Source organism: Colletotrichum navitas (assembly GCF_030913465.1).
Source record: "Colletotrichum navitas strain CBS 125086 chromosome Unknown LY79scaffold_17, whole genome shotgun sequence".
Taxonomy (NCBI): Eukaryota; Fungi; Ascomycota; class Sordariomycetes; order Glomerellales; family Glomerellaceae; genus Colletotrichum; species Colletotrichum navitas.
Window position 1 is genome coordinate 553,946 of NW_026850563.1, and position 25,800 is coordinate 579,745.

The following is a 25,800-nucleotide window of genomic DNA, read 5'->3' on the forward strand; positions in this document are numbered from 1 at the left end:
AGTGAGCGCCACGCCGTCCGGCCCGGTTTAGGCAGACTCTCCCATGCTCTGGATCATGTCGACCGTGCCGTTGGCGACGCCGACAAACCCCTTCGGCTGCTTCTTCCCCGCCTCGACCCTGTCCTCGGGCCTTCCGTAGCCACCGCCACCGGGCGACATGATGACGATGCGGTCGCCGGCCTCCATCCTGGCCGTGTTCTTCCCGCCGAGGTTCACGACGCGCCCGCTCTTCTTGACCCACACGTTGCGGCCCCTCTGCCCGTCCTCGCCGCCGGCCATGCCGTACGGCGCAAAGGCCCGGCGCTCGCTGAGGATGCTGACCTTGATGGGAATGCCGAACTCCATGTCCCGGATGACGCCGTCGCCGCCCGTGTGCGCGCCCCTCCCGCCGCTGCCCTCCCTCAGGCAGAACCGCCTCAGGACGACGGGGTACCGCCTTTCCAGCGACTCCGGGTCCGTGATGCGCGTGTTGGTCATGTTGGTGTGCACGCCGCTGGCGCCGTCCCACGTCGGCCCGCCGCCGGCGCCGCCGCAGATGGTCTCGTAGTACCCGAACCCGCTGTCCGGGTCGTCGGTGCCGAACGTCAGGTTGTTCATGCACCCCTGGCTCGCGGCCGCGGCGCCGAACGCCCGGAAGATGACGTCCACCACGCGCTGCGACGTCAGCACGTTGCCCGCGCACACGGCGGCGTGCTCCGTCGGCCGGAGGAGCGACGCCTCGGGGACCCGCACCTCGACCGGCCGGATGGCGCCCTGGTTGAGCGGGATCTCGGCGTCGACCATGCAGCGCAGCGCGAAGATGATGGACGAGTTGCAGATGGCGATCGGCGCGTTCCAGTTGCCGTACGCCTCCGGCCCCGTGCCGCTGAAGTCGAAGACGGCCCCGCCCGTGGCCGGGTCGATCGTCACCTCGAGCTGGATGGGCGTGCCGTCGTCCATGTAGTCGACGGCCGAGAGGGGCTTGCCGGCCGTGCGCTCGTGGATCGTCTTGAGCATGTCGCGGACGGCCCGCTCGGCGGCGCCTTGAATCTCCTCCACTGGCGATGGAAATCAGCACACGTGTTGGGAGGGGAGGGATGGGCACGACTGGAAGTGGAAAGGCAGGTCAGACGCACTGTAGAACTGGACCACGTCGAGACCGTAGTCGTCGATCAGGGAGTGGATGAGCTGGCTCCCGCGGTGGTTGGCCGCGGCTTGGGCCTTGATGTCCGAGATGTTGTCGCGCAGGCATCTCGTGCCGGAGCAGCCTGGGTGGTGCGCGGGTGCCATCAACAAATCGGTGAGCTCCTTCTCCTTGAATACGCCACCCTCGACGACCTTGAAGGCCTTGATCACGGCGCCTTCTTCCCAGAGCTCCTTGGAGTTGGGGGGCATCGAGCCCGGGAGAATGCCGCCGACCTGGGGGGGTGGATGTTAGCGACTGGCATCTGCTGAGCAGAATGGGGAGCATACTCACGTCAGCGTGGTGGCCTCTCGACGCGGTCCAGAAGATGATTTTCTTGCCCTCCGCATCGAAGACGGGGGTGATGACAGTGAGATCAGGAAGATGGGTGCCGCCACAGACTTGCCTGCTTGTTAGCAAGCATATCCGGAAAAGGGGGTTCGTGCGATCTTACCGGGTGCGTTGGACAGAATCACATCGCCAGGCTTGAGGTCGTCGCCCCAATGGTCGATCTGCCACTTGACGGCATACGCCATGCTCCCAATCTATCTCCCCTTAGCTTTCTCGACCCATATCTCGGGGAAAGTCTCAAACAAAGGCCGCAAAGAACTTACCATCGCAGGAACATGCGGCGCATTCGCCACGAGCCCGCCGTCAGGCGAGAAGACGGTGCACGAGAAGTCGAGCCTCTCCTTGATGTTGGTGCTGACGCTCGTCTTCTGCAGCGCGCGCCCGGCCTGCTCCGCGACGCCCATAAAGCGGTGCCCGAAGATGGACAGCTGGATCGGGTCGACGGCCGTCGCCGAGATGGTCTCCCTGGTGCCGACGGCGACGTCGACGACGACCGTCTCGGAGAGCACCGTCGCCGCCGCGCCGGGGATGACCACGATGGTCTGTTTGTCGTCCATGACGAGCGCCGGGCCGGCGATCCTGGTGTGCGCGGCCAGGTCGGCGAGCCCGTACACGGGCGTCTCGGACCAGCCCAGGCCCTTGAAGTAGACCGGCTTCGTGATCTTGGCCGGCGGCGGCGGCAGCGGCGCGGCCTCGGCGGAGGCGAGCTCCTCGGGCCAGGGCGTGGGGAGCTGCACCGTCGTCTTGCCGACGGCCCGCACGCGGTAGTCGTCGACGATGACCTCGCGCCCGACGGGCAGGAAGCCGAACTGCTTCTGGTGCTCGTCCCTGAACGCGCCGAGGTACCCGCCGGGCCTGGCCGTCTCCTGGACCATGAGCGGGGTGTCGCTGCCCTGGAAGCGCATGTTGAGGTACCTCTCCGAGACGATGCGCTCCCGGGGGATGCGCTGCAGCAGCAGGGCGTCGCTGGCCCTGGCCACCAGCTTGTCGAGCTCGGCGGCGAAGACGGCGCGGTTGGCCTCGTCGTAGGTCAGCGCGCAGGGGCTGCGCTCCTCGCGGACGACGTCGGCGAGGGCCATGCCGTACGCGGAGAGGACGGAGGAGTACTTGTGGACGAGGACGCGGGAGATGCCCAGCATCTTGGCGATGTCGCAGGCGTGCTGGCCGCCGGCGCCGCCGAACGAGGCGAGGTTGTGGAGGCCTGCGTCGTACCCCTTTGCCTCGGTGAGGGTGCGGATGGGGCGGCACATGGACTCGTTGGCGACGTCGAGGAAGCTGGGGGGAGGGGATGGGCGCCGTGCGTTAGTTTAGGGGGTGTCAGGGGGCTCGTGAGATTGTGCTTACCCAGCTGCCACTTCCTCCACGGTGAGGCTCGTGTTCTCGTCCTTGTTGATGCTCGCCGCGAGCTCCTCGAAAAGGCGTCTGCTGGCGTCGACGTCCAGGGGCAGGTCCTCGTTGGGGCCAAAGATGTTGGGGAAGAACTCAGGACGCACACGGCCGAGGACGACGTTGGCATCCGTTACGGTCAGGGGGCCGCCCTTCCTATAGCAAGCTGGGCCGGGGTGGGCTGACGCGCTCTCGGGGCCGACCTTGAACATGCCGCTCTGCCAGCTGAGAATGCTACCGCCGCCGGCTGCGACGGTGTTGATGTCCAGCTGAGGCGTCTGGACCACGACGCCGGCCGTCGTTGTCTCGAAAACCTGCTCAAGCTCGCCGGCATATCTGCAAAGGCCCCCGGTTAGCCATCGGCGCCGAGATATATCCACCGAGTCATCGCGTTACCTTGAGACGTCGGTACTCGTCCCGCCCATATCGAAGCCGATGACGGGCGTCTTGTCCGTCTCGTCAAAGCACGTCCTCGCGTAGCCCACGACGCCGCCGGCCGGGCCGGAGAGGATGGCTCTCAGGCCGGACAGGCCGGAGAACTCGACCAGACCGCCGTCGCTCTGCATGAACTCGCACCGGCAGCCGCTGGCGGCGAGGTCCTCGAACCCGGACTCGAACCCGGCGATGTAGCGCTTGATCTCGGGGGTGAGGTACGCGTCCGCCGTGGACGAGTTACCGCGCGGCACGATCTTGACGACAGGCGACAGCTCCGCGCTGGGGGAGATGTGGGTGAAGCCGATGTCGGCGGCGAGGTTCGCGACGGCGGCCTCGTGCTCGCGGAAGGTGTAGCTGTGCATGAGACAGACGGCGATGGAGCGGTAGCCTTCGTCGTACGCCTCCTGGAGGGCCTTTCTAGAGGCTTCGAGGTCTGGCAGTAATCACGTCAGTTCCGTGAGAACGACCAAAGCAGACGGGGAGGGGGAAGATGAGTCTACCCAAGGGCTCCAGCACTCGGACTACCTCGCCAGTGACGCCCGTCACCAGGGCGGGATCCGAAGAGACGTCGATGACGTCGGGCTTGTTATTTTCTGACCAGGCTTCGAGCGTCACCCGTTCCGGAATCTCAATGACTTTGGAGTAGAGCACGTCGGGCTTGCGGATGGCGAGGTCGAAGAGCTTCGGTCTCGACTGGTTGCCGATGTGAAGGAGGTCCTTGAACGCGCGCGTTAGCCCCTGTTGGTGAAGCGGCGCCCGGGAATCGCGGTCTCACCTTGAGGCCTTTGGTAACGGCGAATACCGTGCGCTCTCCTTTCCTCTCGAGGAGGGCGTTCGTGGCGACTGTCGTCCCCATCTTGATGGACTCTGCGACACTTGGGTCAGCAATGGGAGCATAGACCGTCGCAGACTGGTCGTGAACGCACCGACGCCTCTCAGAGAGATCTTCTTGCCCTTTGGGTATTCCCTCCGCGTCGCCTTTTCTAGGACTCTCCTGATCGCTTCGACGGGGGCATCGGGATAGTTGCTGGGGTCGACGGAGAGTAACTTCACGAGGATATCATCTTGACCGGGCACCGACGCCACGCACTGAGACGTCAGCTGGGGAGCCCGAACCGCCGAGAATGCGGATACTCACATCTGTGAACGTGCCACCGCGGTCGATGGATATTCTGATGCCCTGGACAGGACCCGGGAGCGAACCCATGATGGCGACGGCTATTTTGCGGCGTGATGTATTGGTGAGCCGGGCAGGTGTGAGAAGTTATGAGCCCGGTATCTCGGATTAAGGAACAAACAGTGAGAATGAATGCGATAAGACGGATTATATCAATTTGAACAGAGCTTAGATGAAGCTGGCATCGAATCGATTCTACGGCTTCCATAAAGTCAAGCACAGAAACACCGATAAGCCGAAAGCGGCAAGCCTCCGAGAGTCACCCACAAATCATCACCAAGGCCCCTTCGGCAGGCTCTTCGGAGGCCCATGAAACTAACCAAGGTACCTATCTATCTATCACTGGGCCGCGATGATCCACACGGCCATCTCGATAGACGATTGAGGGGGGTGTGGTGGAGGAGGAGGAGGAGGAGTAGAGAAGAGCTCCCGTGCCATCAGGAGAATGAATCAACCAACAGTGCGATAACGGGTCGAATCTACCCCTCAGTGTCCCCGCAGCGAGGTTGAGTGTGGCGGGGTCGCCGGCTTATCTGTCAGTCAGTCAGTCCCTCTCGGAAGGGGATGCCGAAGGTAGAGCTCCGACTCGGTGCCGGCATCATCACTTGATCTGGGTGATTGTGCGTAGACTGTCACTGCTTGTATACGCCGCCATCTCGGGTTCTCAAACGTGGATAATGATCTGGAAACGGAATTTGACATCTGGAGGGAATTGCTATTGACTTGAAATTCCTTTAGGGCTCCCTCATTCCACGTTCCGGACTGTATCGTCGAGTGCCTTTGCAAAGTACTCGACGTTCTGTTCGTTGAGCCCTGCGATTGAGATCCGTGATGTATTGGCCATATAGACGTGATATTTTTCTGTAATTTTAAAAAAAAAAAAAAAGAAACTGTCAGTAACTTGCGATACCAGCGACACTGTTGATGCATAACGAACCTTCGGGATGTTGGACCCGAGACTTGCTGATGCCCGTGTACCCAAACATGCCGCTCTGCTTGACGATATGGGACCAGTCTCCTGGCGTCTGCAGCCGGACCAGCTCGTCGTAGAGCTTCTGCCTCATGGCCCGGATGCGTCCGGACATGGTGACGAGATCCTTGGCCCACTGCTCCCTGATCGAAGGGGTGCCAAGCACGGCGGCGGCGATGCGCGCGCCGTGGGCCGGAGGGTTGGACACGGTCGCTCTCTGCACGTTCTCCAAGACGGAGCCCGCGGTCCTGGCACCGTCCTCGGAGCCCGCGACGAACGTCACGGCGCCCACGCGCTCGCCGTACAGGCCCATGTTCTTGGCAAACGAGAGGCACACGGCCGCCTCGAGGCCGAGCCCGTCGACGAAGTACCGGATCGCCCACGCGTCGTCGTCGACCGAGCCCGAGTTGAAGCCGAGGTACGCCGAATCGAAGACGGGGAAAGCGCCCCGCTCGACGATGACGGAGGCGATCCGCTTCCACTGCTCCTGCGATGGGTCACAGCCCGTCGGATTGTGCGCGCAGGCGTGCAGGACGACGGCGGAGGCGGCGTCGGCGGAGGCGAGGGCCGCCATGTAGCCGTCAAAGTCGAACGCGCGGTCCTTGTAGTAGGGGAGCCGCCGCACCTCGAAGCCGAGCGAGCCGAAGAGGAGCTCGTGGTTGGACCACGTCGGGTCGGTGATGTAGACGGTCGTGATCCCCGTGGCGGCCTTCTTCAGTGCGAGCCCGGCGAGGAGGAGAGCGCCGGTGCCCGAGAGGGACTGGCATGATGCGATCTGCGTGGTCCAAGGTCAGAAAACAACTGCGTGCCGGGGAAAGGGTGGTGGTCGTCGGGGCCAAGCCCCCCCGCCCCGCGCGCGCGAGACTTACCCGGTTCTCCGCAAACGCCTTGGTGGTGCCGAAGACGAGCTTGACGGCCTCGTCCCGGAATGGCTTCAGTCCCGCGATGGGGAGGTACTCGTGCCCGGGCGTCCCAAGCGATTCCTCGGCCAGCCGCACCGACGGCAGAATCCACGGCTGCCCGTCCTCGTCGCGATACGTGCCCTGGCCGAGGTTGACCTTGTCGGGGCTGGTGTCTGCGACGTACCGCCTGGTGACGTCGAAGATGGCGTCGGGCGGGATGAACTCTACGCGCTCGAACGCGGATGTCCTCTTCTCGGTTGAACCCATTGCGGATGAACTTTCTTCGAGCTGTTGTGGGTGTGATGCGATGCGATGCGATGGATCGTGTGACAATTGCTCCTCCTCGAAGCGCGAGGTTCCTGAGGGGAGCTATGGGTAGTAGGGCCAGCGACCTCGGGATCCAGCCCGGTTCGGAGGCGGTCCCGGCCCGGGGTCCCGGCCAAGGGTCCGGCACCGGCGCGCGCTGATCTCGGCCGAGGGACCCGCAGCCATCAAGGATTACCCAACGCTCCGAGGGTAGCAGAACATGAGGCCCGAGATAATTCGTTTCGGAACTATATCACGGGCACGGATGGGCCAACGAAGAGGAGCTGGCACATCGTATCATTCCTGCGTGCCGCATAGAATTGGCCACCCTTGGTGTTTTTCCATTTCTCTTCACATTCAATAGACGCCATGGCTATCCCATTGCAACCTCACTCGCGGTATCTACGCGTTCGTCGTGGTCTACTCGGACCGCCTCACCGCGCTAGCTGCATTGATCCTCCGGGCCGTGGGTTGCAGGCTGAAGTGTGGCAGCCTTTCACTCCCAAGGAACACTTCCAGATGCCACAACTCGAATGCCGAATGAGGGTAGTTGCATCACCGACCGAGACATCGGCCTTTGCTGCAGATCTGATCTCGATCCGTTCGTTCGCTGTCTTAGATTCCTGTTAGTCCGCAACGCCAGTTTCAGATATCATCAGGACTTAAGCTTACTGGGTGAACGACGCCAGTGTTCCTTATCCGTCAGTCACAAGGGGAGCATGTGAGTGCTTTGGTGTAAGCCTATTGGACAGGTCCAGTCCGGAGAGGTTCGATGGTGGCGCGAGCTAAAATAAAAGCTCAAAGCTGTAGCACTCTATCTTCCGCTTCCAGCTCACTGCACTTTTCCTTCTTCTCTACGTCTTCTACACAACTAGCCGCTCGCAGGTTTGTTTTTACTAAGATTTGCTTCCATTCTTTTTCCATCTCTTTTCTTGTTTCGACATCAAGATGCCCCGAGTCACTGGAGTTGGCCGGCCTCCCTAAACCTTAACTGGCCCTCATCTATCCCATTTGCATCGACAAGGCTCTATCTACCCATGCTGAGCCGACTGACTACATATGAGGTAGGTTACGATCAAGCTCATATATGTCTTACTGCCCGCATCGAATCGGGACGTTTTGCCCCCCCCCCCCGCCTAATCGACGTTAGCCGGCGGCGCCACAGATTCTTCCGGCAACCAAAGACGATTGCGGCATCTGCTCCCCTTCATTCGTCGAGCGCCATCTAGCCAGGGCTGAATGGCTTTCTCATCACATATTGGTATGAACTCATCGAGTTGGTGACTGATGACGAAGCGCGGAGGTCCCTCTCGCCCATGTACTCACTCGCCGTACCGATTCCTCGTCTCTTCTGGCTCGGCACGGTCGTTCGCCTTTCTCGTGTTGCCTCGCCATCTACCCGGCTTTGTTGAGTTGGTCAATTTCAGCCGTATGCCACCGTTCCCATTCGTTCGCCTGCAAACACTTGAGGTTTCCTTGTCACATCTCTTCCACCCCCATCCTGCCCACGCCCCGGATGTAGTATGACTCGCTCCGTTGCGCTGTTTCTTAACATAGTACCATCTACATGCCCCCTCTACGGTAAGCGTTCTGATGAGATGCAGTTCGGATCGAGGTGCTTTGTAGGTTGTCCCACAAGCCTATGTAGCTTGGTAGACCAGTCTCCCGCTGTACTGTGACGGGATCGTCTCTCCCGATCTTCAGTCTCTAGCAAGTTGTCTTGTTCTTTTAAGCGAAGACCTTCCCCTCACGCCCCTATCTTGGCAGAGCTCTGTCTTCTTTTCAAACCTGGTTCTCGTGCTTGGAAGCCCTACACCGTCCCCGTGAACCTGATCGCTGCAAACAGTCCTCGGCATGGGTCCCTCGTCCTTGGTCTTGCTAGCGAGCGCATTGCTGTCGACGACGTCGGCCCAGTCCTCCAACCCTTCAGTATGGGCATCCGTCGCGATGGTCATGCACGGCGAGCGCACGCCTCTGCTTAGCGGCCTCCAAAACACCCTGACGCCCCAGGGTGCTCAACAGCTGTATGCTCAGGGCGATGCCTTCAGATCGCGTTATCTGACCAGCGCAAGGCTGCTGATAAACGCATCCGAGAGCCGTATCACGTCTCGCTTCCCGATCCAAGGCATGGCGCGAAACGTCCTTGAGCATGAGCAGCTCGCGATCCTTTCGGCCCCCGACTCCCATATCGTTGCCAGCGCCAACGCCTTCATGCAAGGCCTGTACCCGCCCATCACAAATGCCTTTGCAGCAGACACTGGCGGGACCAACATCTCCTATTCGACACTGACCGGGAACTCGACTCAGTACCCATTGGACGGATACCAGTACCCAGTGATTGAAACCCTGGGATCATCGGACGAGAGGTCTATTGCGTAAGTTGAATGGCCTCGTATAGTGGCGTGGAGATAACTGACAAGGCCACTATAGCATTCGAGGCAACACGGAATGCCCACAATGGAGGATCTCAACCACAACTGCTATGCAGCTCGACCCTGACATGAAGAAGCTCTATGAAGCTTCCCTTCCCGGCTACCGGTCGTTATTCAGCACCCCGCCTTTGAATGACGGCGTGGTCTCCCTCTCCAACGCGAGCTTCTGGGACGCCTACAACATTCAGCAATACGTTGACTACCGCTACTCGCACGAGCAGGCCATCTACGACGCGATGAAAGACGGGTACGCATCGCAGAACGAATTCCTGATGACGTACGCCAGACTACAGCAACTCAACATGACGTCCAACCAGGCAGTCTCTGGCCTGCAAAAGGGTGACATGATCCGGACCATCGCCGGAAGGACGTTGGCCGGGAGGGTTGTCGACGCCTTCCGGGCCAACGGCGACCACGCCGGCTCCTCTAACAAATTGACGCTAATGTTCGGCTCCCACGAGCCCTTCATGTCCTTCTTCTCCCTCGCCCGGCTCCAGCAGGGCGATCCCGCTCTGCCGGGCCCCTTCTGGAACATCTCTCAGAACGGTGCGGTTATGGTTTTTGAGCTCATCGGCGACATCCCGGATACTGCCGGCGACGACATCCCGGATACCGCCAGCGACGACGCCAACGCCTACCCGACCGAGGATAACCTCTACGTCCGTTTCCTGTACAGAGAAAACGCCGATCCGGACACGCCTTTCAAAGAATACGCCCTCTTCGGCCTCGCCGACACCGAAACCCGCGTGCCGTACAGCCGATTCAAGCAGGAGATGCTCAACTTCAGCGTCGACGTCTCGGCGTGGTGCAAGATCTGCGGCTCGGCGCAGTCCTTTTGCCAGTGGAGAACCGCGCAGCCAACCGTCGGCGAGGCCATCAGCTCGGTCGTGCAGAAGCCCTTTGTCGCGGGCATCATCGGCGCGATCATCGCCCTCGCCGTCCTGGGCCTGGCCGCCGTCGCGGCGGTCCTTTTCGGCGGCTTCCACATTCAGCGACCGGAGTCGCCGGGGGCGATGCCCAGACCCCGGCGGGAAAGCCGGATCCCCATGCTGTTCGGCGGGCTTCGGGCCACCGAGAAGATGGCCAGCGACCCGGACTTGTCGGTGTCGAGGCGCGGGTCGCACCACGAGCGCCACGGCAGCTGGGAGCTGCGAGATGGATCCGACGTTACTTCTGGCAAGGCAGACCCCGGCGTGGGTAAAAGCACGTGGAGTTTCCGGAACAAATCGGTCGGCTCTTTGAATGGTATTCTGGGGTTCCCCCCGGTAAAGCCCAGGGAGGATGTCTGAGTGAGATACGGCGAGGATTCGTATGGTGTGAATGGTTCTGGCGCTCTTTCGCGATACCCTTTGTTACTTGGTGCCCTTCCTACGGTCGCTTTTGGACAAGGGGACATGTTAAACCTCAGCACCAGTCGGTGTTGGTGTGTATATCCACTTGGAAACCCTCATAGTTGGCGTATATACAGTCTTTTCGAAAGGCACCTCGTCTCCGCAGGACAGTTTCTCCTCAGTGGCAAACCAACTGAATTGACTACATTCAAGATCATCCCGGGGTTTTGACCAGAGATCGAGACTCTGATCAAGATCACTTCCGAGCAACTCTCAACCGACAGAGCACCTCCTCGTGCCGGTCGACCGGGCTCCCCGGACTGCAGACCACGGTGAAGTTGTGCCAGTCCCGGCGCGTATCTACGTCTAACCCCTCCACGGCGTCGTACCGCTGGAGCATCCTCACAATCACGTACCCGGCCTCCGTCAACGCCATCTGTTGTCCGATGCAGATCCTCGGCCCGGCGTTGAACGGCACAAAGTGCCACGCCGCGCCCGCCGCGCCCCTCTTCGCCTCCCACCGCTCCGGCACGAACTCGCCCGCGTCCTCGCCCCAGACGTCCGGGCGTCGGTGCAAGACGTGCGTGCTGAAGTTGACCTCGGTGCCCGCGGGCACGAACACGGGGCTCTCGCCGTCGGGCCCGCCGCCCGCGGGGAGGGTCGTGTCGCGCAGCGCGCGGCGCGAGTTGAACGGCACCACGGAGTGCAGGCGGAGGGTCTCGGAGAGGACGTGCTGGAGGTACGCGCACTGCTTCAGGGACGCGAAGGTCACCGCGGTGGCGGCGGGCTGTTCCGGGGGCGCGTCGGGCCCGAACGCCGCGAGGACCTCGGCGCGGAGCTTGGCGAACACGCGCGGGTTGCGGACGAGGCAGTACCACGCCCAGCCCATCAGCGAGGCGGTCGTGTCCCGGCCGGCGGCGAGGAGGCCGAGGACCTGCTCCCTTACCTCCCCGTCGCCGCCGGCGCAGCGCTCGCGCAGGACGTCGAGGAAGTCGTACGGCGCCAGGGAGGAGCCCTGAGCCCGCGCGCGGTCGGAGGCGGCGACGGCGTCGTCGACGAAGGCGTGGAGGGTCGCGACGCAGGACTGCAGCTCCTTGGTGCCGTAGAGCCAGTACAGGCTGCGCAGGCGCATGCGAGTACCGAGGATCGTGAGCATGCGCTCGAACGCGCGATTGAACGCCGTCCCCAGGTGGGAGGCGTCGCCCCGGAGATGCGCTTCGAGGGTGGACGTGCTCCGGCCGAGGAATAGCTCTGTCGCGGAGTCGAGCGTGAGAAAAGGGAACAGCGAGGCGAGGCTTACGGCGCCAGACCAGCGACCATCTGATGTGGTAATCGAGTCCTTCTCGATGCAGAGGAACAGCGTTTGGATGTGCGCCTCCAGCAGGTCGAGCCTCGAGACGTTGTCGCGGCTGAACAGTGGCCTCATCATCTCTCTCGCGGCCCGCCACGGCGCCCCGTCGGCGGCGAAGATGCTGCGGCCGAGCACCGTCTTGAGGCTGGTGCTCCGGGCCAGGCCCATGCCAAAGTCGGAGAACTGCGTGGCGAGGAGGGCCTGGATGTTGCGCGGGTCGGCCGTGACGAGGTTCGTCGTGCCCAGGAGGGAAATGCGGAACGTGTACGCGCCGAGGGCGGCGAAGCGCGCGGCGACGTGGTCCGGCGTGCGTTGCTCCCGGTCGGCGCGCAGGGAGGAGAGGACGGTGTCGATGCCGAGGGGGAGGCTCGAGGGTTCGAGGGGCGGCGGGCGGCATGAGAGCTTGCGGGCCCGGCGGGCGCGGGAGATCCTGCGATGAAGCCCGACTGAGACCTTGATGGCGACGAGAAGAATGGGTATCAGGATGTACAACGGGAGGCCATGGCGGGCTTTGGACACCAGGAACTCGCGCCATGGACCTGGCAGGAGAATCTCAGTTGTCATTGCGAATCTCGGCAGCCCTTGTGTCTGTCTGGCTAGAGATGGTTCTGGTCAATCATCTGTCCCCGAGGCTCTGGAGCAGACGCGGAAGACACGACCACCTGTTTCCATTCTCACGATCCGTTATCAGTCTGTTCCCAGCTTCGGCAGCAACTTTGACAGAACCACCCCTCCCTCCTCCGTCTTCGCTTGCCATCCATGTTTGAGCGAAGATCGTATGTCAATGCCGCAAACTGATCCCCGCCAACGTGCTTGAGACAGAGCTTGGCATTGGTTCGAGGGCTTGAGCTCTTTGAATGACAGGGGTTTCCAACAACGTGCCATCGTGGCGGGGCGAAGACCCGACAGCAAGGAAACCCTAGAACCTAGAGCTGAGACGAGGGATGGCTCACCCACGAAGCTGGCTCCCTGACTAGGACATCTGCCGATTAATTGGCGCCCATGTACAAGTCCCAAAGCATACCGGTGCGATCCTGTCCGTATTCGGACTTGGTGATCTCTTGTTTCTACCCATTGAAGAGACACGATGGCTTGCCAACCAGCCCTAGTTCAAAAGACTGCAGGATTTAAGCGTTGCGTACAACAAGGGTGTTTCGCTATTTGCCATGTTGTGGCCTCAATCCTAGTGTGAAACAAGTCGAAATATAACATCTTAGCTTTGTGGGATTTCCTCCTCTATCAATGGTTGATACCAGCGAAACACGTTTTCAGGATCGTATTGCCTCTTCAACGCGCGCAGCTTCTCCAATCTCCACGGCTCGTAGCCATACAATGCCTCCGGAGGGTCCCTCATCGTCGACGTGGTGTTCCCATAGTTGACGTACTGTTGCAGCCGACCGTACCCAGACGTCGCAATGAATTCTTTCTTCCAGTGATCGAGGTGAGCTTCGAATGCCTCCCTGTGTTCCGTCTTCAGCGGCGTGGCCATGAGCATCCTGTCCCCATCCAGTCAGCGCATGTCGATTTGGCGTGGGAAGCTCCTCCAACTCATCGGGGAACTCACAAGAAATGATTCGAGCCCCAGCGCCACGGGAAAGCCGTCGCCTCGCTGGGCAGCTCTCTGACTCTGTGGTGCGGCAAGCACTCGAACATGGCCCCGAAGGTGCCCTTACCTGCCCATTCCTCGTTCATCGCCTTGACGCTCTCTAGGAAGGCCTTGGTCGTACCGAGATCGAACTTCTCTACGCACGCCGCGCCCATCATCTTGTTGGGCGCCAGAGACCATACCTCGGGCTTGCTCAAGATCTTGTTCATTCCCTTGTATGTGGTCCAAGGGAGCTCTGCCCAGCTGATTGCCACTTTTCCGCTGTTAATCACGGGGCCCAGGCTTTCGAATCGGTCGACCCAGGGGGCTGCTTCGTTTTCTTTGCCCGACCAGACAATGTTGACAAGTATGTGATGCTGAAAGGGAAGAGAAGAAAAGAAACACCTGATGTTAGCTACACGGAAGCTCGTATGGCTTGAGAAACACACCTTTCGCCCTCCATCGCTCTGGCGAAGCCAAAGCACAAATATCGCCAGCTCCGGGGGCATGGTTTCGTGCACACTGTTGAGTGTGTCGAATACGGAATCGCACTGATCCAGAGTATATTCTAGGTCCCATGTATAGTGTATCCCCATGTTCGCCTCGGGATACACGCGGAATGTAACTTCGAGCGCGATGCCAAAGTTGTGCCCGGCTCCCCGAATAGCCCAGAAGAGATCGGGCTCCGAATCATGTGATGTTATGATGACGCGCCCGTCGGCAAGAACCAGTTTGCAGGATACCATGTTGTCGTGTAAGAAGCCGTATTTGCCTTGGAGGCGACCAAGCCCGGCGCCGAAAGCCACTCCGATGACGCCTGTGGTAGGACAAGATCCCACGTCTGTACTGGGGTTAGTTGGCCTCGACACAAGTCACGAAGTGGTACGCCTCCACAGTTGGTTGGTTACTCACTGACTTCCATTCCCACGGACTGAAGAAACTTGACGAAATCATCGGTGATGACGCCTCCTCCGACGGTCACTTGTTGGTTCTCGGCGTCGAAGGTCAACTTGTTAAGAGGTCTCATATCGATGAGGATCCCGTTGTTCAAGTGTCGCATCGTCGATGTCACTGCGTGATGTCCTGATCGAGGCGCAAATGGAATGCCTCTCTCTCTAGCGTATCTCATCACCTCGATCACGTCTTCGTCACAGCCCGGCTCAACGGCCGCTAAATACGTCTGTGATGGTCCGAGGTCAGTGATAATCCTCTCCTTGAACTTGACTTCGACTCACCGGTCTCTCATATTCGGTGAAGCGCAGGTTCGACTTCTCGAAGCCCGCTGATCCGGGGAGCTGTAGTCGCGCTCCAGCCGATAGCTTGGGCCCGAGCTCTTTCTCAATTGTCTTGGAACTGATGGCTTCTGTCATTCTTGCAGATGAATTCGTACTGGTAATTACTTCTGGAAAGGCACGGGAAATGCGAGCCGCAAATGTTCGACAGTCCCTATCACAACTCGTAATGTACAACCGCCGGCTTCGGCGAGACGACGCTTTCCGTTACCACCTCGGCTACCATGATGACGCGGAGACCGGTCCACAGAGGGGTTCTTGAGCATATTTACGGATACATGGACCCCATAACAAGAGGAACTTGCGATTAAGGTGAGGGCGGGTCCGAAAAGGCTGTAGCTGTGTCATCTCTCGTGGCAGACAACGTGGACTCTGATAGCGATTTCGCGTGGGATCGGAGTAAACCAATCAGATCTTTCACCTATGGTGGCCTTCCAACCTGTTCCTGAAGGACTGGATAGCCAAGACCGGGGTACAGAACTTATGTCCAAACAAGCATTGACTCGTGCTTGGTGGACCCTGGCAGAGAGAGCTGCAAGGATACATGGGGGAATAAGCTTTTCATTTGCAGCTAGCTACGAAAATCTCTCGAACGTTTGGATGAGAAGTCTGGGATTTCGGGCACGAACCCTAGTTGTCATTCAGGGTTCAGTTCGATGTTCAGGGACTCCCTTGTGCTGCGAACTGCCCATCCTGGGTCAATTTACCCACAGGCATTTCCTTATCACTTTTCGTCTGCTAGTCTAACCACAGGAACGTGCTCGAATGGCTTCGAGTCATTGGGCAAACGTGGAGACAACCGGGGCTGTCCGCTACAGAAAACATCAGTCCCCCGTAGTCTCCATCAGTTGTCTCAGTCTGAGAAATGGGTCTACCACGAAGTAGCTGTGTGCTCAGTTCCAAGGCCGTTTCCGTAAACGCCTCAACTGCAACTATGTAGCGGGGGGAAACTAAGTTCCTCGGCGTCTTCAGCTGTTCCCAAACCCGCGTAACGTTAGGAGGCGCAGGTGCCGGTAATAGATCATAGCTCCTTCACCGCTGTCTTGCCATCATAGAAATAAGGTGTAATATATTTGACCTCCGGCAACTTCTGTTACGTCTGCCTCGAGCCGCTGCGACGTCTTCCGGCACTTTATTTGTAGCTTATTTCACAAATGACAAGGAAGATGGTCAATCCTGATGTGCATGACACCTGGGCCCTTGGTAAAATGTGTGTCTTGTTGATATTGCCAACGACAGATACAACTCAATCCCATGCGCAGAAAACACTCCATTCAGCTCTAACTAATTATGCGTCATGGCGTTGCTTCGAAATCTCATCTGATCACGTCTTTCCACTCACTGAGGTCTTGGTGCAGACACGCAGCAGTGACTGAAGCTTATAAAAATAAATAAATGAGTGAACAAAAACAAAAACAACTGGCTTGGGGGGCCTGTTAGAACATCTGTCCATATTCTCTTACACAACACGACGGAAAGTCTACGAATACTAGGCTTGTAGGACTTGACGGGAAGCCGATGAAATATGGATTCTTAGCTGGTGTCCCATTTCAGTCATCTGTTTCCCTGTGCCATTCTGATACCAACTTCTGCCGAGCTCGTGGTCTTGTTCATGCGTAGTAGCCTGAACTGGGCTCCATTTCCAAGTCAACCATTGCATGTGACGATATCGCAGCGCGTCGTTTCCATCAACCAGCCAGACGACTTTAATCAATGGAGCGTGAACATAGTTATGTTTACAATGTTGAACTTGAAACAAAGGGTGATTGATCGATGTTGCCTGCACTGAAATGTGGATCAAGCTGATAAAGACAAAGCTGGACTTCTATAAGACATCTAACGAAACAAGACTATAATGTTGCGGAGAAAAGCTTTGATTGGCCGTTACACCGCATCTGCAAACAAAATCATAGGAGGGTGTGCTTTACTTGTCATGCCACTCACCATATTGATTCAATTGCTTGATTACGAGAATTAGCCTAGTCTAATATATCTGAACCCACCAATCGCGAGTCGTTCAAGATGAACTTATAATTCACTGTTATTTGGTCTAGTTGTTGTATGTGTTAAGAACCAAGACTTGTCGCAAGTCATTACATTCACGTCGTCTACTTGGACCTAGAAGACTAGCCTCTCAGTTATATCCTACTTACGGATACAGAGACACAAAATGAAGGGCCCGGTTTTCTTCGCCCCCGCTTCCTACGAAATAACGATTATCAGTGACAAGTTACCAGCCTGGCCTAGTGATGCCGGTGGGAGTTCAAACTCCCTCTTGATCTCGATCATTTGCCGACAGGTGACACACCCATGTGCCTGAATGGCTCTGGACGCTATCTTTACCATGCCATGCGTATGGGTGTCTATCAATGATTCCGACCGAGCTAGGATCTTTCGAGACAAGAGTCGCGGTCTGCTATATGGACCCGTTGGGTCATACGGAATCCGGGACCCATGCAGTCAGTAGTGGGCCGGCCCAGTTAACCACCTCCGTTCTGGATATCGGATACCATGATTGTAACCATAACCCCAGATTGTTCCTGAAGCTGAACAGGGACGCGGAAACTCCCCTAGCACATCCACACGTATCCCCCCTCCCCCCGAGCAACCAAGTTGCCTTTGGCATCAGAGCCGGAAACGTGCCCGGAATTCATGATAGCATTGGCCTGGTCACTTTGCCTGGGGACCCTAGAGATGGTCGGCTTATTCGGCGTTGTCCTTGTATGAATCTTAGCGATGCGAATAAGCTGCGAACTGCTGCTCCGAGAGACTCTCCAAAGGAGAAATATTATACTCAAAGCCTGCTCATCCGTCTGTGTTTCCTATCCTCTGACACTCGCGTGCCTTCCAGTCCCCCCTTCATTACAAATCTAAGATACCCGCTAGCCCCATACCATTACTAATTTTGCTCTTCTTCATCATCTGCTTGGCAAAATGCCGTTCATCGACGAGTCTGTTAGTGCGCCGAGCACAAATCAGCCTATTGCAATCATCGGGATTGGCGTGAGAGCCCCAGGAGATGCCTCCGACCCAGAGAAGTTCTGGCAGATGCTCCTTGATGCCCGTTCTGCGCGCTCCGAAATACCAAAAGACCGCTACAATGTCGACGGCTTCTACCACCCTGACCCGGAAAGACTGGGCAGCATACAGCAGAGGTAAGCTTTCAGCATGATGCGATTGCCACTCTTATGCGCTATCGACTCACCGTCTCCCAAGGCACGCTCATTTCTTGAAGCAGGACTTCAAGGTCTTCGACGCACCCTTCTTCTCCGTCACCCCCAAAGAGGCCAAGGCGATGGATCCTACACAGAGAATGCTCCTTGAGGCTGCATATGAAGGCTTTGAGAACGGTACCTAACCATGGAACAATCGGCGTGGAGAATGCGCACTGACTCCAAAGCAGCTGGCTTGAGACTGGAAGATGTCTCGGGAACGCAAACGTCGTGTTACATTGGCACATTTACGAACGACTTTGTCAACTTACAAGCCCAAAGCAACGAAGCCCCTTCCATCTACCGTTAGTTACAAATATTTCTGCTGCATATGGAGGGACTGCTTCTAACACAAAACGAAGATGCCACTGGCCTCTCATCCTCTTTGGCCTCAAATAGGCTGTCTTGGTTTTACAATCTTAAAGGACCCTCGGTCACAGTCGACACTGCATGCTCGTCAAGTCTGACTGCTTTCCACTTGGGTTGTCAGAGTATCCGTACTGGGGAGGCGGAAATGGTAAGAAAATCTTTGACAACGAAACCAAGAAACAATATGACGCTAATCTGGTTCTTTCATGACAGAGTATTGTTGCAGGTGCCAACCTGATGTTCGGGCCTGATATGTCCATCCTTCTCGGGGCCGCAAAGATTCTCTCCCCAGATGGCAAGTCCAAGATGTGGGACGCCAAGGCCGATGGATTTGCTCGAGGAGAGGGATTCGGCGTCACCATCTTGAAGCCTCTTGAAGCCGCGCTTCGCGATGGAGACACCATTCGAGCTGTCGTCCTGGCTTCGGCAGCAAACGAAGACGGCCGAACCCCCGGAATTTCACTACCGAACAGCGAAGCCCAGCAAGAGCTAATCCGCAAAGCTTATCGCGATGCAGGCGTCGATCCTGCGGAGACGGGCTATGTTGAGGCTCACGGCACTGGAACCCAAGCCGGCGACCCGCTCGAGGCTCGTGCCGTTCTGAAGACGATTGGAGATCTGCCCAGTCGCAAGTCCGATCTCTACGTCGGTTCAGTGAAGAGTATGTGCATTGTCTTTCTGAGTCTATGTTGGCGAAACTGATCCTTTGCAATAGCCAATATCGGACATCTGGAGGGCGCAGCGGGTGTCGCTGGCATCATCAAGGCTGCCTTCGCCGTTGAAAGGGGACTGATCCCTCAGAACCTGTGGTAAGTCTTCGAAAGAGAAAAATGATAGAAAGTTGACGAACGCTTTACTAAGTCATACTTCCCAGGTTTGAGGAACTCAATCCCCAGATCGAACTTCCAGAGAATGTCAAGGTCCCCACAACCCTTACAGTTTGGCCCGGCAGCGGTCCGCGACGGGCCAGCATCAACTCTTTTGGTTTCGGAGGAGCCAACGCCCACGTGATTCTCGAAGATGCTGCATCTTATCTGTTCCGTCACGGCCGTTCAGGACGCCACTACGCAACTGCCAACCCGAAGCTTCCTACCATTTCCAGTTCAGCCAGTGAAAGTGGCTCCGAAACAGAGACAAGCAGCAACGCCAGTCACGAAGAAGTTGCTCCTAAACTATTTGTGCTTTCTTCCAACGACCAGGAGGGTGTGAAGCGCAACGTTGAGAGACTGGCATCCTACTTGGATGGCAAGACCTCAAGCAAGCCTTCTTTCCTGTCCGATCTTGCATATACTCTCTTTTCCAAGAGAACCACGCTCCCTTGGAAATCATTTGCCATTGCCTCTGATGTCTCAAGTCTCCGTCAGGGTCTTGAGAAGATTCCTGCCGTGGTCCGATCCTCCAGCTCCTCGGTGCCGAGGATAGCCTTTGTCTTTACTGGACAGGGTGCACAATACTTCCAGATGGGCAAGGAGCTTTCAGTTTACAAGACTTTCCAAGACAGCATGCTGCGGTCCGAGCTGATTCTCAAGTCTCTGGGCTGTCCATGGGCCTTGACAGAGGAGCTGGACCGTGACGAGTCGGGCTGTAACTTGCGCCGGACGGACTACAGCCAGCCTGTATGCACCGCTTTGCAAGTCGCTCTTGTCGATCTCTGCAAGGAATGGGGTGTCAAGCCCGTCGCTGTCGTGGGTCACTCGAGCGGTGAAATCGCAGCCGCTTACTGTGCAGGCTTCATCGATCATGAGGCAGCAGTCAAGATCGCATGGCTGAGAGGCCAGGTCTCCCAGACAGTTTCTAAGAATGGCGGAATGTTGGCTGCCTCTGCGAGTGCTGAGAGCATCAGGGAGCATCTTGAAGCTCTAAAGCTTGGCAAGGCTACTGTTGGATGTTTCAACAGCTCTAAGGCCTGTACTGTCTCTGGTGATAACGTCGCTATTGACGAGCTTCAGGAGATCTTGAAGGCGGCCCAAATCCCGTGCACACGCCTCCCTATGGACGTTGCCTATCATTCTTTCCACATGGAGGCCGCAAGGGAGAGATATGAGGCCGCGCTGGCGGGCATCCCGCATGGCTCTTCTGACATTCCTATGTTCTCATCTGTGACCGGCAAGCAGGTTACCCCCGAGCAGATGACACCTTCTTACTGGGTTGACAACCTAGTGTCTCCTGTCAACTTCGTCAACGCAGTCAAATCCCTCCTGCACCACACCGAAGGAAAGACTCGATCCCACGACAGAACCGCTTTCGCTAGCGCTTTTGTCGAGTTGGGCCCTCACTCTGCTCTGCGGAGCTATCTTCTAGACATCTTCTCCACGGAGAACCGATTCTCCGACCTCTCCTACACTACAGTGCTTAGACGAAAGTTCAACGGAGTGCGGACCGCTCTTGAAGCGATGGGTCAGCTCTGGTCGAAGGGGTGTGACATTGACATTAACCGAGTCAACGAAGTCTCGGACACCGCAAACATGCTGGTCGACCTGCCACCCTATGCATGGAACCACACTCGCACATTCTGGGAAGAATCTTATCTCAGCCGTGAGTATAGACTAAGAGAGAAATCTCGGTCAGACTTGCTCGGATATCGCATCCCGGGCACGCCGGATCCGACCTGGCGCTGTCACTTGCGGTGCACCGAAAACCCTTGGATCCGTGAGCACAAGGTCCAGGGTGACATCTTGTACCCTGGAGCTGGCATTGTCGTCATGGCGATCGAAGCAGCTCGCCAGCTTGCCGAGGAGCAGGCCACCGAGGAGATTTACGGATACGAACTCCGTGATGTCGCCATTGACACTGCTCTCAGGGTACCCGACACCGAAAAAGGCATCGAGGTTATGGTTCAGCTTCATGGTCGACGAACTGGAACGAGAGCTGGACCCTCCACCACTCTCAACGAGTTCTCCGTCTCTTCCTGGTCAGAGGACATCAAAGAATGGACCGTACACGCACGAGGTCTTGTCTCCGTCACCTACAAGTCTTCCATTTCCCCCTCTATGGAGCGCGAGCTGGCTCTCGAGCGCGAACGCCACGCACAATCTTTCGCCAACGCCAAGAGAATCTGTCAGAAGCCCGCGCGTAACTTCCTCTACGATACAGTAGAGACCATCGGCATGGAGTACGGGCCGACCTTCCGGAACATGACTGAGCTGTTTGCGGGCTCAAATGCAAGCTACGGCGTCATCACTGTCCCAGACACAAAGTCTGTCATGCCTAAGGGCTTCGAGTACCCCAACGTCGTTCATCCTGCCACCCTGGATTCTGTGCTCCATCTTCTGTTCCCCTCCATCAGTGGTGAAGACCAGTCTTTGAATGAAGCGGTCGTGCCGTTCTCTTTTGACCGCATCTTCGTCTCGACCAAGCTTTCGGGAGTTCCAGGAACTAAGCTTCACGGATGCTCCACTGCTCAAAAGACCAGCTACACCACTTGGAAGTCTTCTATCACCATATCAGAGGACCTCTCGGAGCCCGTGATCATCATGGAAGGTGTTTCTCTGGCATCTGTCGGCGAAGGAGACGCACAGAAGACCCAAGAGACGAGGGCTTCTTGCTTTGGCCAGACTTGGCATGAGGATGCCGATCTGCTTGAGCCTTCTCAGATCAAAGAGTTGGTTTACAAGCGCACTCTCAAGAGCAAGGACGATGAATCTGTTCTTGACAAGCTCGAATACGTCTGTCTGGTACACATCTATCGATGCCTTGCCTGGCTCGAAAGCGAGCAAGGCAAGCCTTTCGTACCCCAAGATGGCTTCTGGAAGCTTTATGTTGAGTGGATGCGCGACACCATCAAGCAGTTCCCCCCTCTTGCTACCGATGAGGCAGAAGTCGAGGCGGAATTGGACGCTGCGCGTAAGAGGATCATTCTGTCCGAGAGCGGCGATATCACAGTGCAGATGGTCGACCGCATCGGAGAGAACCTAAAGAGGATTTTCACACGGGAAGTCGAGCCCCTGCAGGTCATGACCGAGGGTGACCTGTTGTACTCGTTCTACCGCGGCGCCTTCGGAACGAGCTTCAACACCAACGTCGCGGAGTACGTGGGAATGATCGCGGACAAGAGCTCTGGGGTCAAGATCTTGGAAATCGGAGCTGGAACCGGCGGTACTACTTACCACGTCCTCGAGCGCCTGCGCAATGCGGATGGCACTTCCAAGGCCGCCAAGTACTGCTTCACGGATATATCTCCGGGCTTCCTTGCCAAGGCCGCTGACCGCTTCTCCAAAGATGCATCGATCATGGAGTTTGCCACTCTGAACATCGAGAACGAGCCCACGGAGCAGGGGTTTACGCCCGAGAGCTACGACCTTATTGTCTGCGCTAACGTCCTCCACGCTACTAAGAGCATTCAAGAGACCCTGACCCACTGCAAGTCTCTGCTCAAACCTGGTGGCAGACTCGTGCTCTCAGAAGTCACGATCAAGCGCATCTTCTCAGGCTTCATCATGGGTCCCCTCCCTGGATGGTGGCTCGGAGAGGACGATGGCCGCACGGGTGGCCCTCTTCTGGACGTCGAGGAATGGAACACTGCATTGGTGAAGGCTGGGTTTTCGGGTGTCGACGTTGACATCCGTGGTGACCGGGAAACCTCAAAGGAGCCCGTCTCTTTAATTCTGTCGACGAAACCAGAGCAAGAGATGCCCGGCCCGTCTCAGTTTGTAATCATCAGCACAGGCTCCGAGGCGTCCGAGAAGCTCAGCCAGTCAATTCAGAAGCAACTCGCTTCTGCCAGCCAGGATGTCACCATTGTGCAGTGGAACGACATTGACGCTTCCAAAAGCCAACTGAACGGAAAGTATTGCCTCTCTCTTGCGGAGTGGGAGAGCCCCGTCCTTTTCGACCTTACAGACAAGAACTGGGAGAGGTTGCGCCAAGTCATTCTCGGGTCTGCTGGGACGCTTTGGATCACTGGCGGTGCCGCAATGGACTGCCAGGAACCACTGAAATCCCTTATGGTAGGTCTTTCAAGGGCCATTCGCAACGAAGACGCAGGAGTCCGCCTTGCTACTCTCGATTTGGAGACGCCCAGCAGCATTAACTTCGATGACGCCGCCAAGAACGTTCTCAGGGTAGCCTTGAGCCATAGCCGCAGCGATGGCTTTGACGGGGAGTATGCTGCCCGCGGCCGCACTGTCTACGTGCCGCGGGTAGAGAGAACCCTCGACGTCGACGCTTCTCTTCGCAAGTACGAAGCCAAGGGCCGGCCGGAACTCGTGTCGTTCAAGGGTTGCGGGCGTCCGCTCAAGCTCACGATCAAGACGCCCGGTCTTCTCGATACCTTTAGATGGGAGGAGGACGAAGTCTACTACGAGCCCCTGCCCGAAGACTGGATCGAGGTTGAGGTAAAGGCGGTGGGTCTCAACTTCAAGGACGTCCTCGTCGCCTTGGGAAACCTCGCCGAGAACAAGCTCGGCGTCGATGCGTCAGGTATTGTCACACGTGTGGGTTCGGCAGTGAGGGACTTCAAGCCCGGGGATCGTGTAATGACCGCATCTTGCGATACATTCGCCACATACGTCCGCTTCCCTGCCAAGGGCGCCATTACCGTGCCCGAGAAGATGAGCTTCGAGGAGGCGGCATCTATGCCACTCATCTTCCTCACAGCGTACTATTCCTTGGTCACTGCTGGCAATCTCTTCAAGGGCGAGAAGATCCTCATCCACGCCGCCGCCGGTGGTGTCGGCCAGGCTGCCATCATGATTGCACAGCGCAAGGGAGCCGAGATCTTCGCCACTGTTGGGTCAGACGAGAAGAAACAGCTCATCATGGACCAATACGGCATCCCTGAGGATCACATCTTCAGCAGTCGTGACGCTAGCTTCGCCAAGGCCGTCATGAGAGCCACCAATGACCAGGGCGTGGACGTCGTCCTCAACTCCCTGGCCGGTGAGCTTCTCCGCTTGTCTTGGCATTGCCTGGCCAAGTTTGGACGCTTTTTGGAGATTGGAAAGGCGGATCTGTTTGCCAACACCGGTCTCGACATGAAGCCTTTCCTGGACAACAAGGCATACATTGGTGTCAACCTTTTGGACTTTGAGAACAACCCTACGCCTCGCGCCGTTGCTCTCTGGGAGGACACGGCCAAACTCATCCACGACGGCTCCGTTAGGCCGATCGCGCCTATCCAGATGTTCTCGATGGCCGATGTCGAGAAGGCGTTCCGTTTCATGCAGGCTGGAAAGCACATGGGCAAGGTTGTCGTGCGCGTCGACGACACCGATGTGGTCCCCGCCGTTCCCCGGATCCCCCGCGTTGGTATCCAGGCAGATGCCATCTACGTCGTTGCAGGTGTTGGTGGTATTTGCAAGGAGATTGGTCGCTGGCTTGCTGAGAAGGGTGCGAAACATCTAGTTCTGCTGTCTCGTTCTGCTGCCAGCGGCGAGGGGAACAAGGCCTTTGCTTCCGAGCTTCAGAAGACTTACGGAGCCACCACGTATGCATACGACTGTGACGTTGGAAACAAGGCAGCACTTCAACAAGTGCTGGATGACCTTAAGTCGAAGGATGTCCCCACTGTCAGGGGGTGCGTCACTGGCGCTATGGTTCTCAGAGTAAGTTCAGCCAATACCCTCAACTCACTACCACGAGTTGCATCGCTAACTACAAGTTATAGGATACTCTGTTTGATAAGATGACGGCGGACCATGTTCGTACAACTGTTGGCCCCAAGGTTCACGGGACCTGGAACCTGCACGAACTGCTGCCGAAACAGCTCGACTTCTTCGTCATGCTCAGCTCTCTGGCGGGTGTCATGGGCCACCGCGGACAGGGCAACTATGGTTGCGGTAACATCTTCCAGGACTACTTTGCCGCTTACCGCCGCAGTCAGGGTCTGCGTGCCATGACCATCGACATTGGGTACCTCCTGAGCGTTGGTTTCGTCGCCGAGCACGACGAGTACGTCGACCACGTCAAGGCCATGGGTCTCAAGGTCATGCACAAGAGTGATCTCCACGGACTCATGGCGACTGCTCTGGAGGGCTCAGAAGCGCACCCGCCCCAGGTCATGTGCGGTCTGCCTTACAACGAGCACGATGACGCATGGTACTGGATCCAGGACCAGCGCTTCGCTGGTCTCAGGAAGACGGCCGCGGGCTCCGGCACCGGCGGTTCCGCCAGCGTCTCGCTCCGCGATGAGCTTGTCCGGTGCGGGAAGGCCGATGACGAGGCGGTTCGCTTGATCACGTCTGCTCTTGCGCAGCGCCTGGCCAAGCTGATGATGATGCCCGAGGACGATGTTGATGCGGGAAAGCCGTTGAGTGCCTATGGCGTTGACAGCTTAGTTGCTGTTGAGGTCAGAAACTGGATTGCCAAGGAGGTGGCGGTCGATGTCAGTGTCTTTGATATCATGGCCAACATCCCGATGAGGCAGCTTGCCACGGACCTGGCTGGCAAGAGCAAGCTCCTCACTCAGGAGGCATCGTAGAAACCTGAACTCAGGTATATTGATACGGGTGCGTGGGGTTAAGGGCGTTTGGTTCTCGCTACAATGTATTTTCGCTCATGTTTAGGATGTAAAGGTGACACGATGCTTTAATTTCATCCCAG

The 25,800-nt window shown here is 57.6% G+C and overlaps 6 protein-coding genes across 6 annotated transcripts; 2 read left to right on the forward strand and 4 right to left on the reverse strand.

Moving 5' to 3' along the window:
- Window positions 1-27: 27 nt before the first annotated feature.
- On the reverse strand, window positions 28-4,987 carry LY79DRAFT_682215 (hydantoinase B/oxoprolinase; the record flags this gene model as incomplete). The annotated part of the gene is made up of 12 exons (XM_060564581.1): window positions 4,473-4,987; window positions 4,261-4,423; window positions 4,110-4,201; window positions 3,835-4,051; window positions 3,296-3,767; window positions 2,858-3,235; window positions 2,141-2,788; window positions 1,777-2,092; window positions 1,617-1,707; window positions 1,457-1,563; window positions 1,116-1,398; window positions 28-1,037 (listed from the first exon to the last, which is right to left on the reverse strand). The coding sequence occupies exons 1-12, from the start codon at window positions 4,539-4,541 to the stop codon at window positions 28-30; spliced, it is 3,846 nt and encodes a 1,281-aa protein (XP_060416221.1). The 5' UTR covers window positions 4,542-4,987.
- A 269-nt stretch (window positions 4,988-5,256) lies between these two features.
- LY79DRAFT_511755 (aminotransferase class I and II) lies at window positions 5,257-6,650 on the reverse strand (the record flags this gene model as incomplete). The annotated part of the gene is made up of 3 exons (XM_060554304.1): window positions 5,257-5,372; window positions 5,449-6,256; window positions 6,351-6,650. 3 exons carry the CDS (start codon window positions 6,648-6,650, stop codon window positions 5,257-5,259), a joined length of 1,224 nt encoding a protein of 407 aa, XP_060416222.1.
- A 1,893-nt stretch (window positions 6,651-8,543) lies between these two features.
- On the forward strand, window positions 8,544-10,410 carry LY79DRAFT_511668 (histidine phosphatase superfamily; the record flags this gene model as incomplete). The annotated part of the gene is made up of 2 exons (XM_060554291.1): window positions 8,544-9,064; window positions 9,120-10,410. 2 exons carry the CDS (start codon window positions 8,544-8,546, stop codon window positions 10,408-10,410), a joined length of 1,812 nt encoding a protein of 603 aa, XP_060416223.1.
- A 298-nt stretch (window positions 10,411-10,708) lies between these two features.
- LY79DRAFT_511714 (cytochrome P450) lies at window positions 10,709-12,367 on the reverse strand (the record flags this gene model as incomplete). The annotated part of the gene is made up of 1 exon (XM_060554296.1): window positions 10,709-12,367. One exon carries the CDS (start codon window positions 12,365-12,367, stop codon window positions 10,709-10,711), a length of 1,659 nt encoding a protein of 552 aa, XP_060416224.1.
- A 587-nt stretch (window positions 12,368-12,954) lies between these two features.
- On the reverse strand, window positions 12,955-14,959 carry LY79DRAFT_682234 (FAD binding domain-containing protein). The gene is made up of 5 exons (XM_060564582.1): window positions 14,624-14,959; window positions 14,301-14,568; window positions 13,836-14,229; window positions 13,368-13,793; window positions 12,955-13,299 (listed from the first exon to the last, which is right to left on the reverse strand). Exons 1-5 carry the CDS (start codon window positions 14,756-14,758, stop codon window positions 13,017-13,019), a joined length of 1,506 nt encoding a protein of 501 aa, XP_060416225.1. The 5' UTR covers window positions 14,759-14,959; the 3' UTR covers window positions 12,955-13,016.
- A 2,655-nt stretch (window positions 14,960-17,614) lies between these two features.
- On the forward strand, window positions 17,615-25,678 carry LY79DRAFT_511614 (beta-ketoacyl synthase domain-containing protein; the record flags this gene model as incomplete). Its single annotated transcript, XM_060554287.1, has 8 exons — window positions 17,615-17,835; window positions 17,897-18,030; window positions 18,084-18,197; window positions 18,255-18,409; window positions 18,475-18,922; window positions 18,977-19,070; window positions 19,136-24,803; window positions 24,866-25,678. 8 exons carry the CDS (start codon window positions 17,615-17,617, stop codon window positions 25,676-25,678), a joined length of 7,647 nt encoding a protein of 2,548 aa, XP_060416226.1.
- Window positions 25,679-25,800: the final 122 nt, after the last annotated feature.

Excerpts from the sequence above, each read along its gene's own strand:
- LY79DRAFT_682234 (XM_060564582.1), bottom strand. The coding sequence starts at position 14,758 with ATGACAGAAGCCATCAGTTCCAAGACAATTGAGAAAGAGCTCGGGCCC. Across the intron at positions 13,794-13,835 it reads AGCGATGGAGGGCGAAAGGT|GTGTTTCTTTTCTTCTCTTC; the intron begins GTGTTTCTCAAG and ends AGCTAACATCAG. Across the intron at positions 13,300-13,367 it reads TGGGGCTCGAATCATTTCTT|GATGCTCATGGCCACGCCGC; the intron begins GTGAGTTCCCCG and ends GGATGGGGACAG.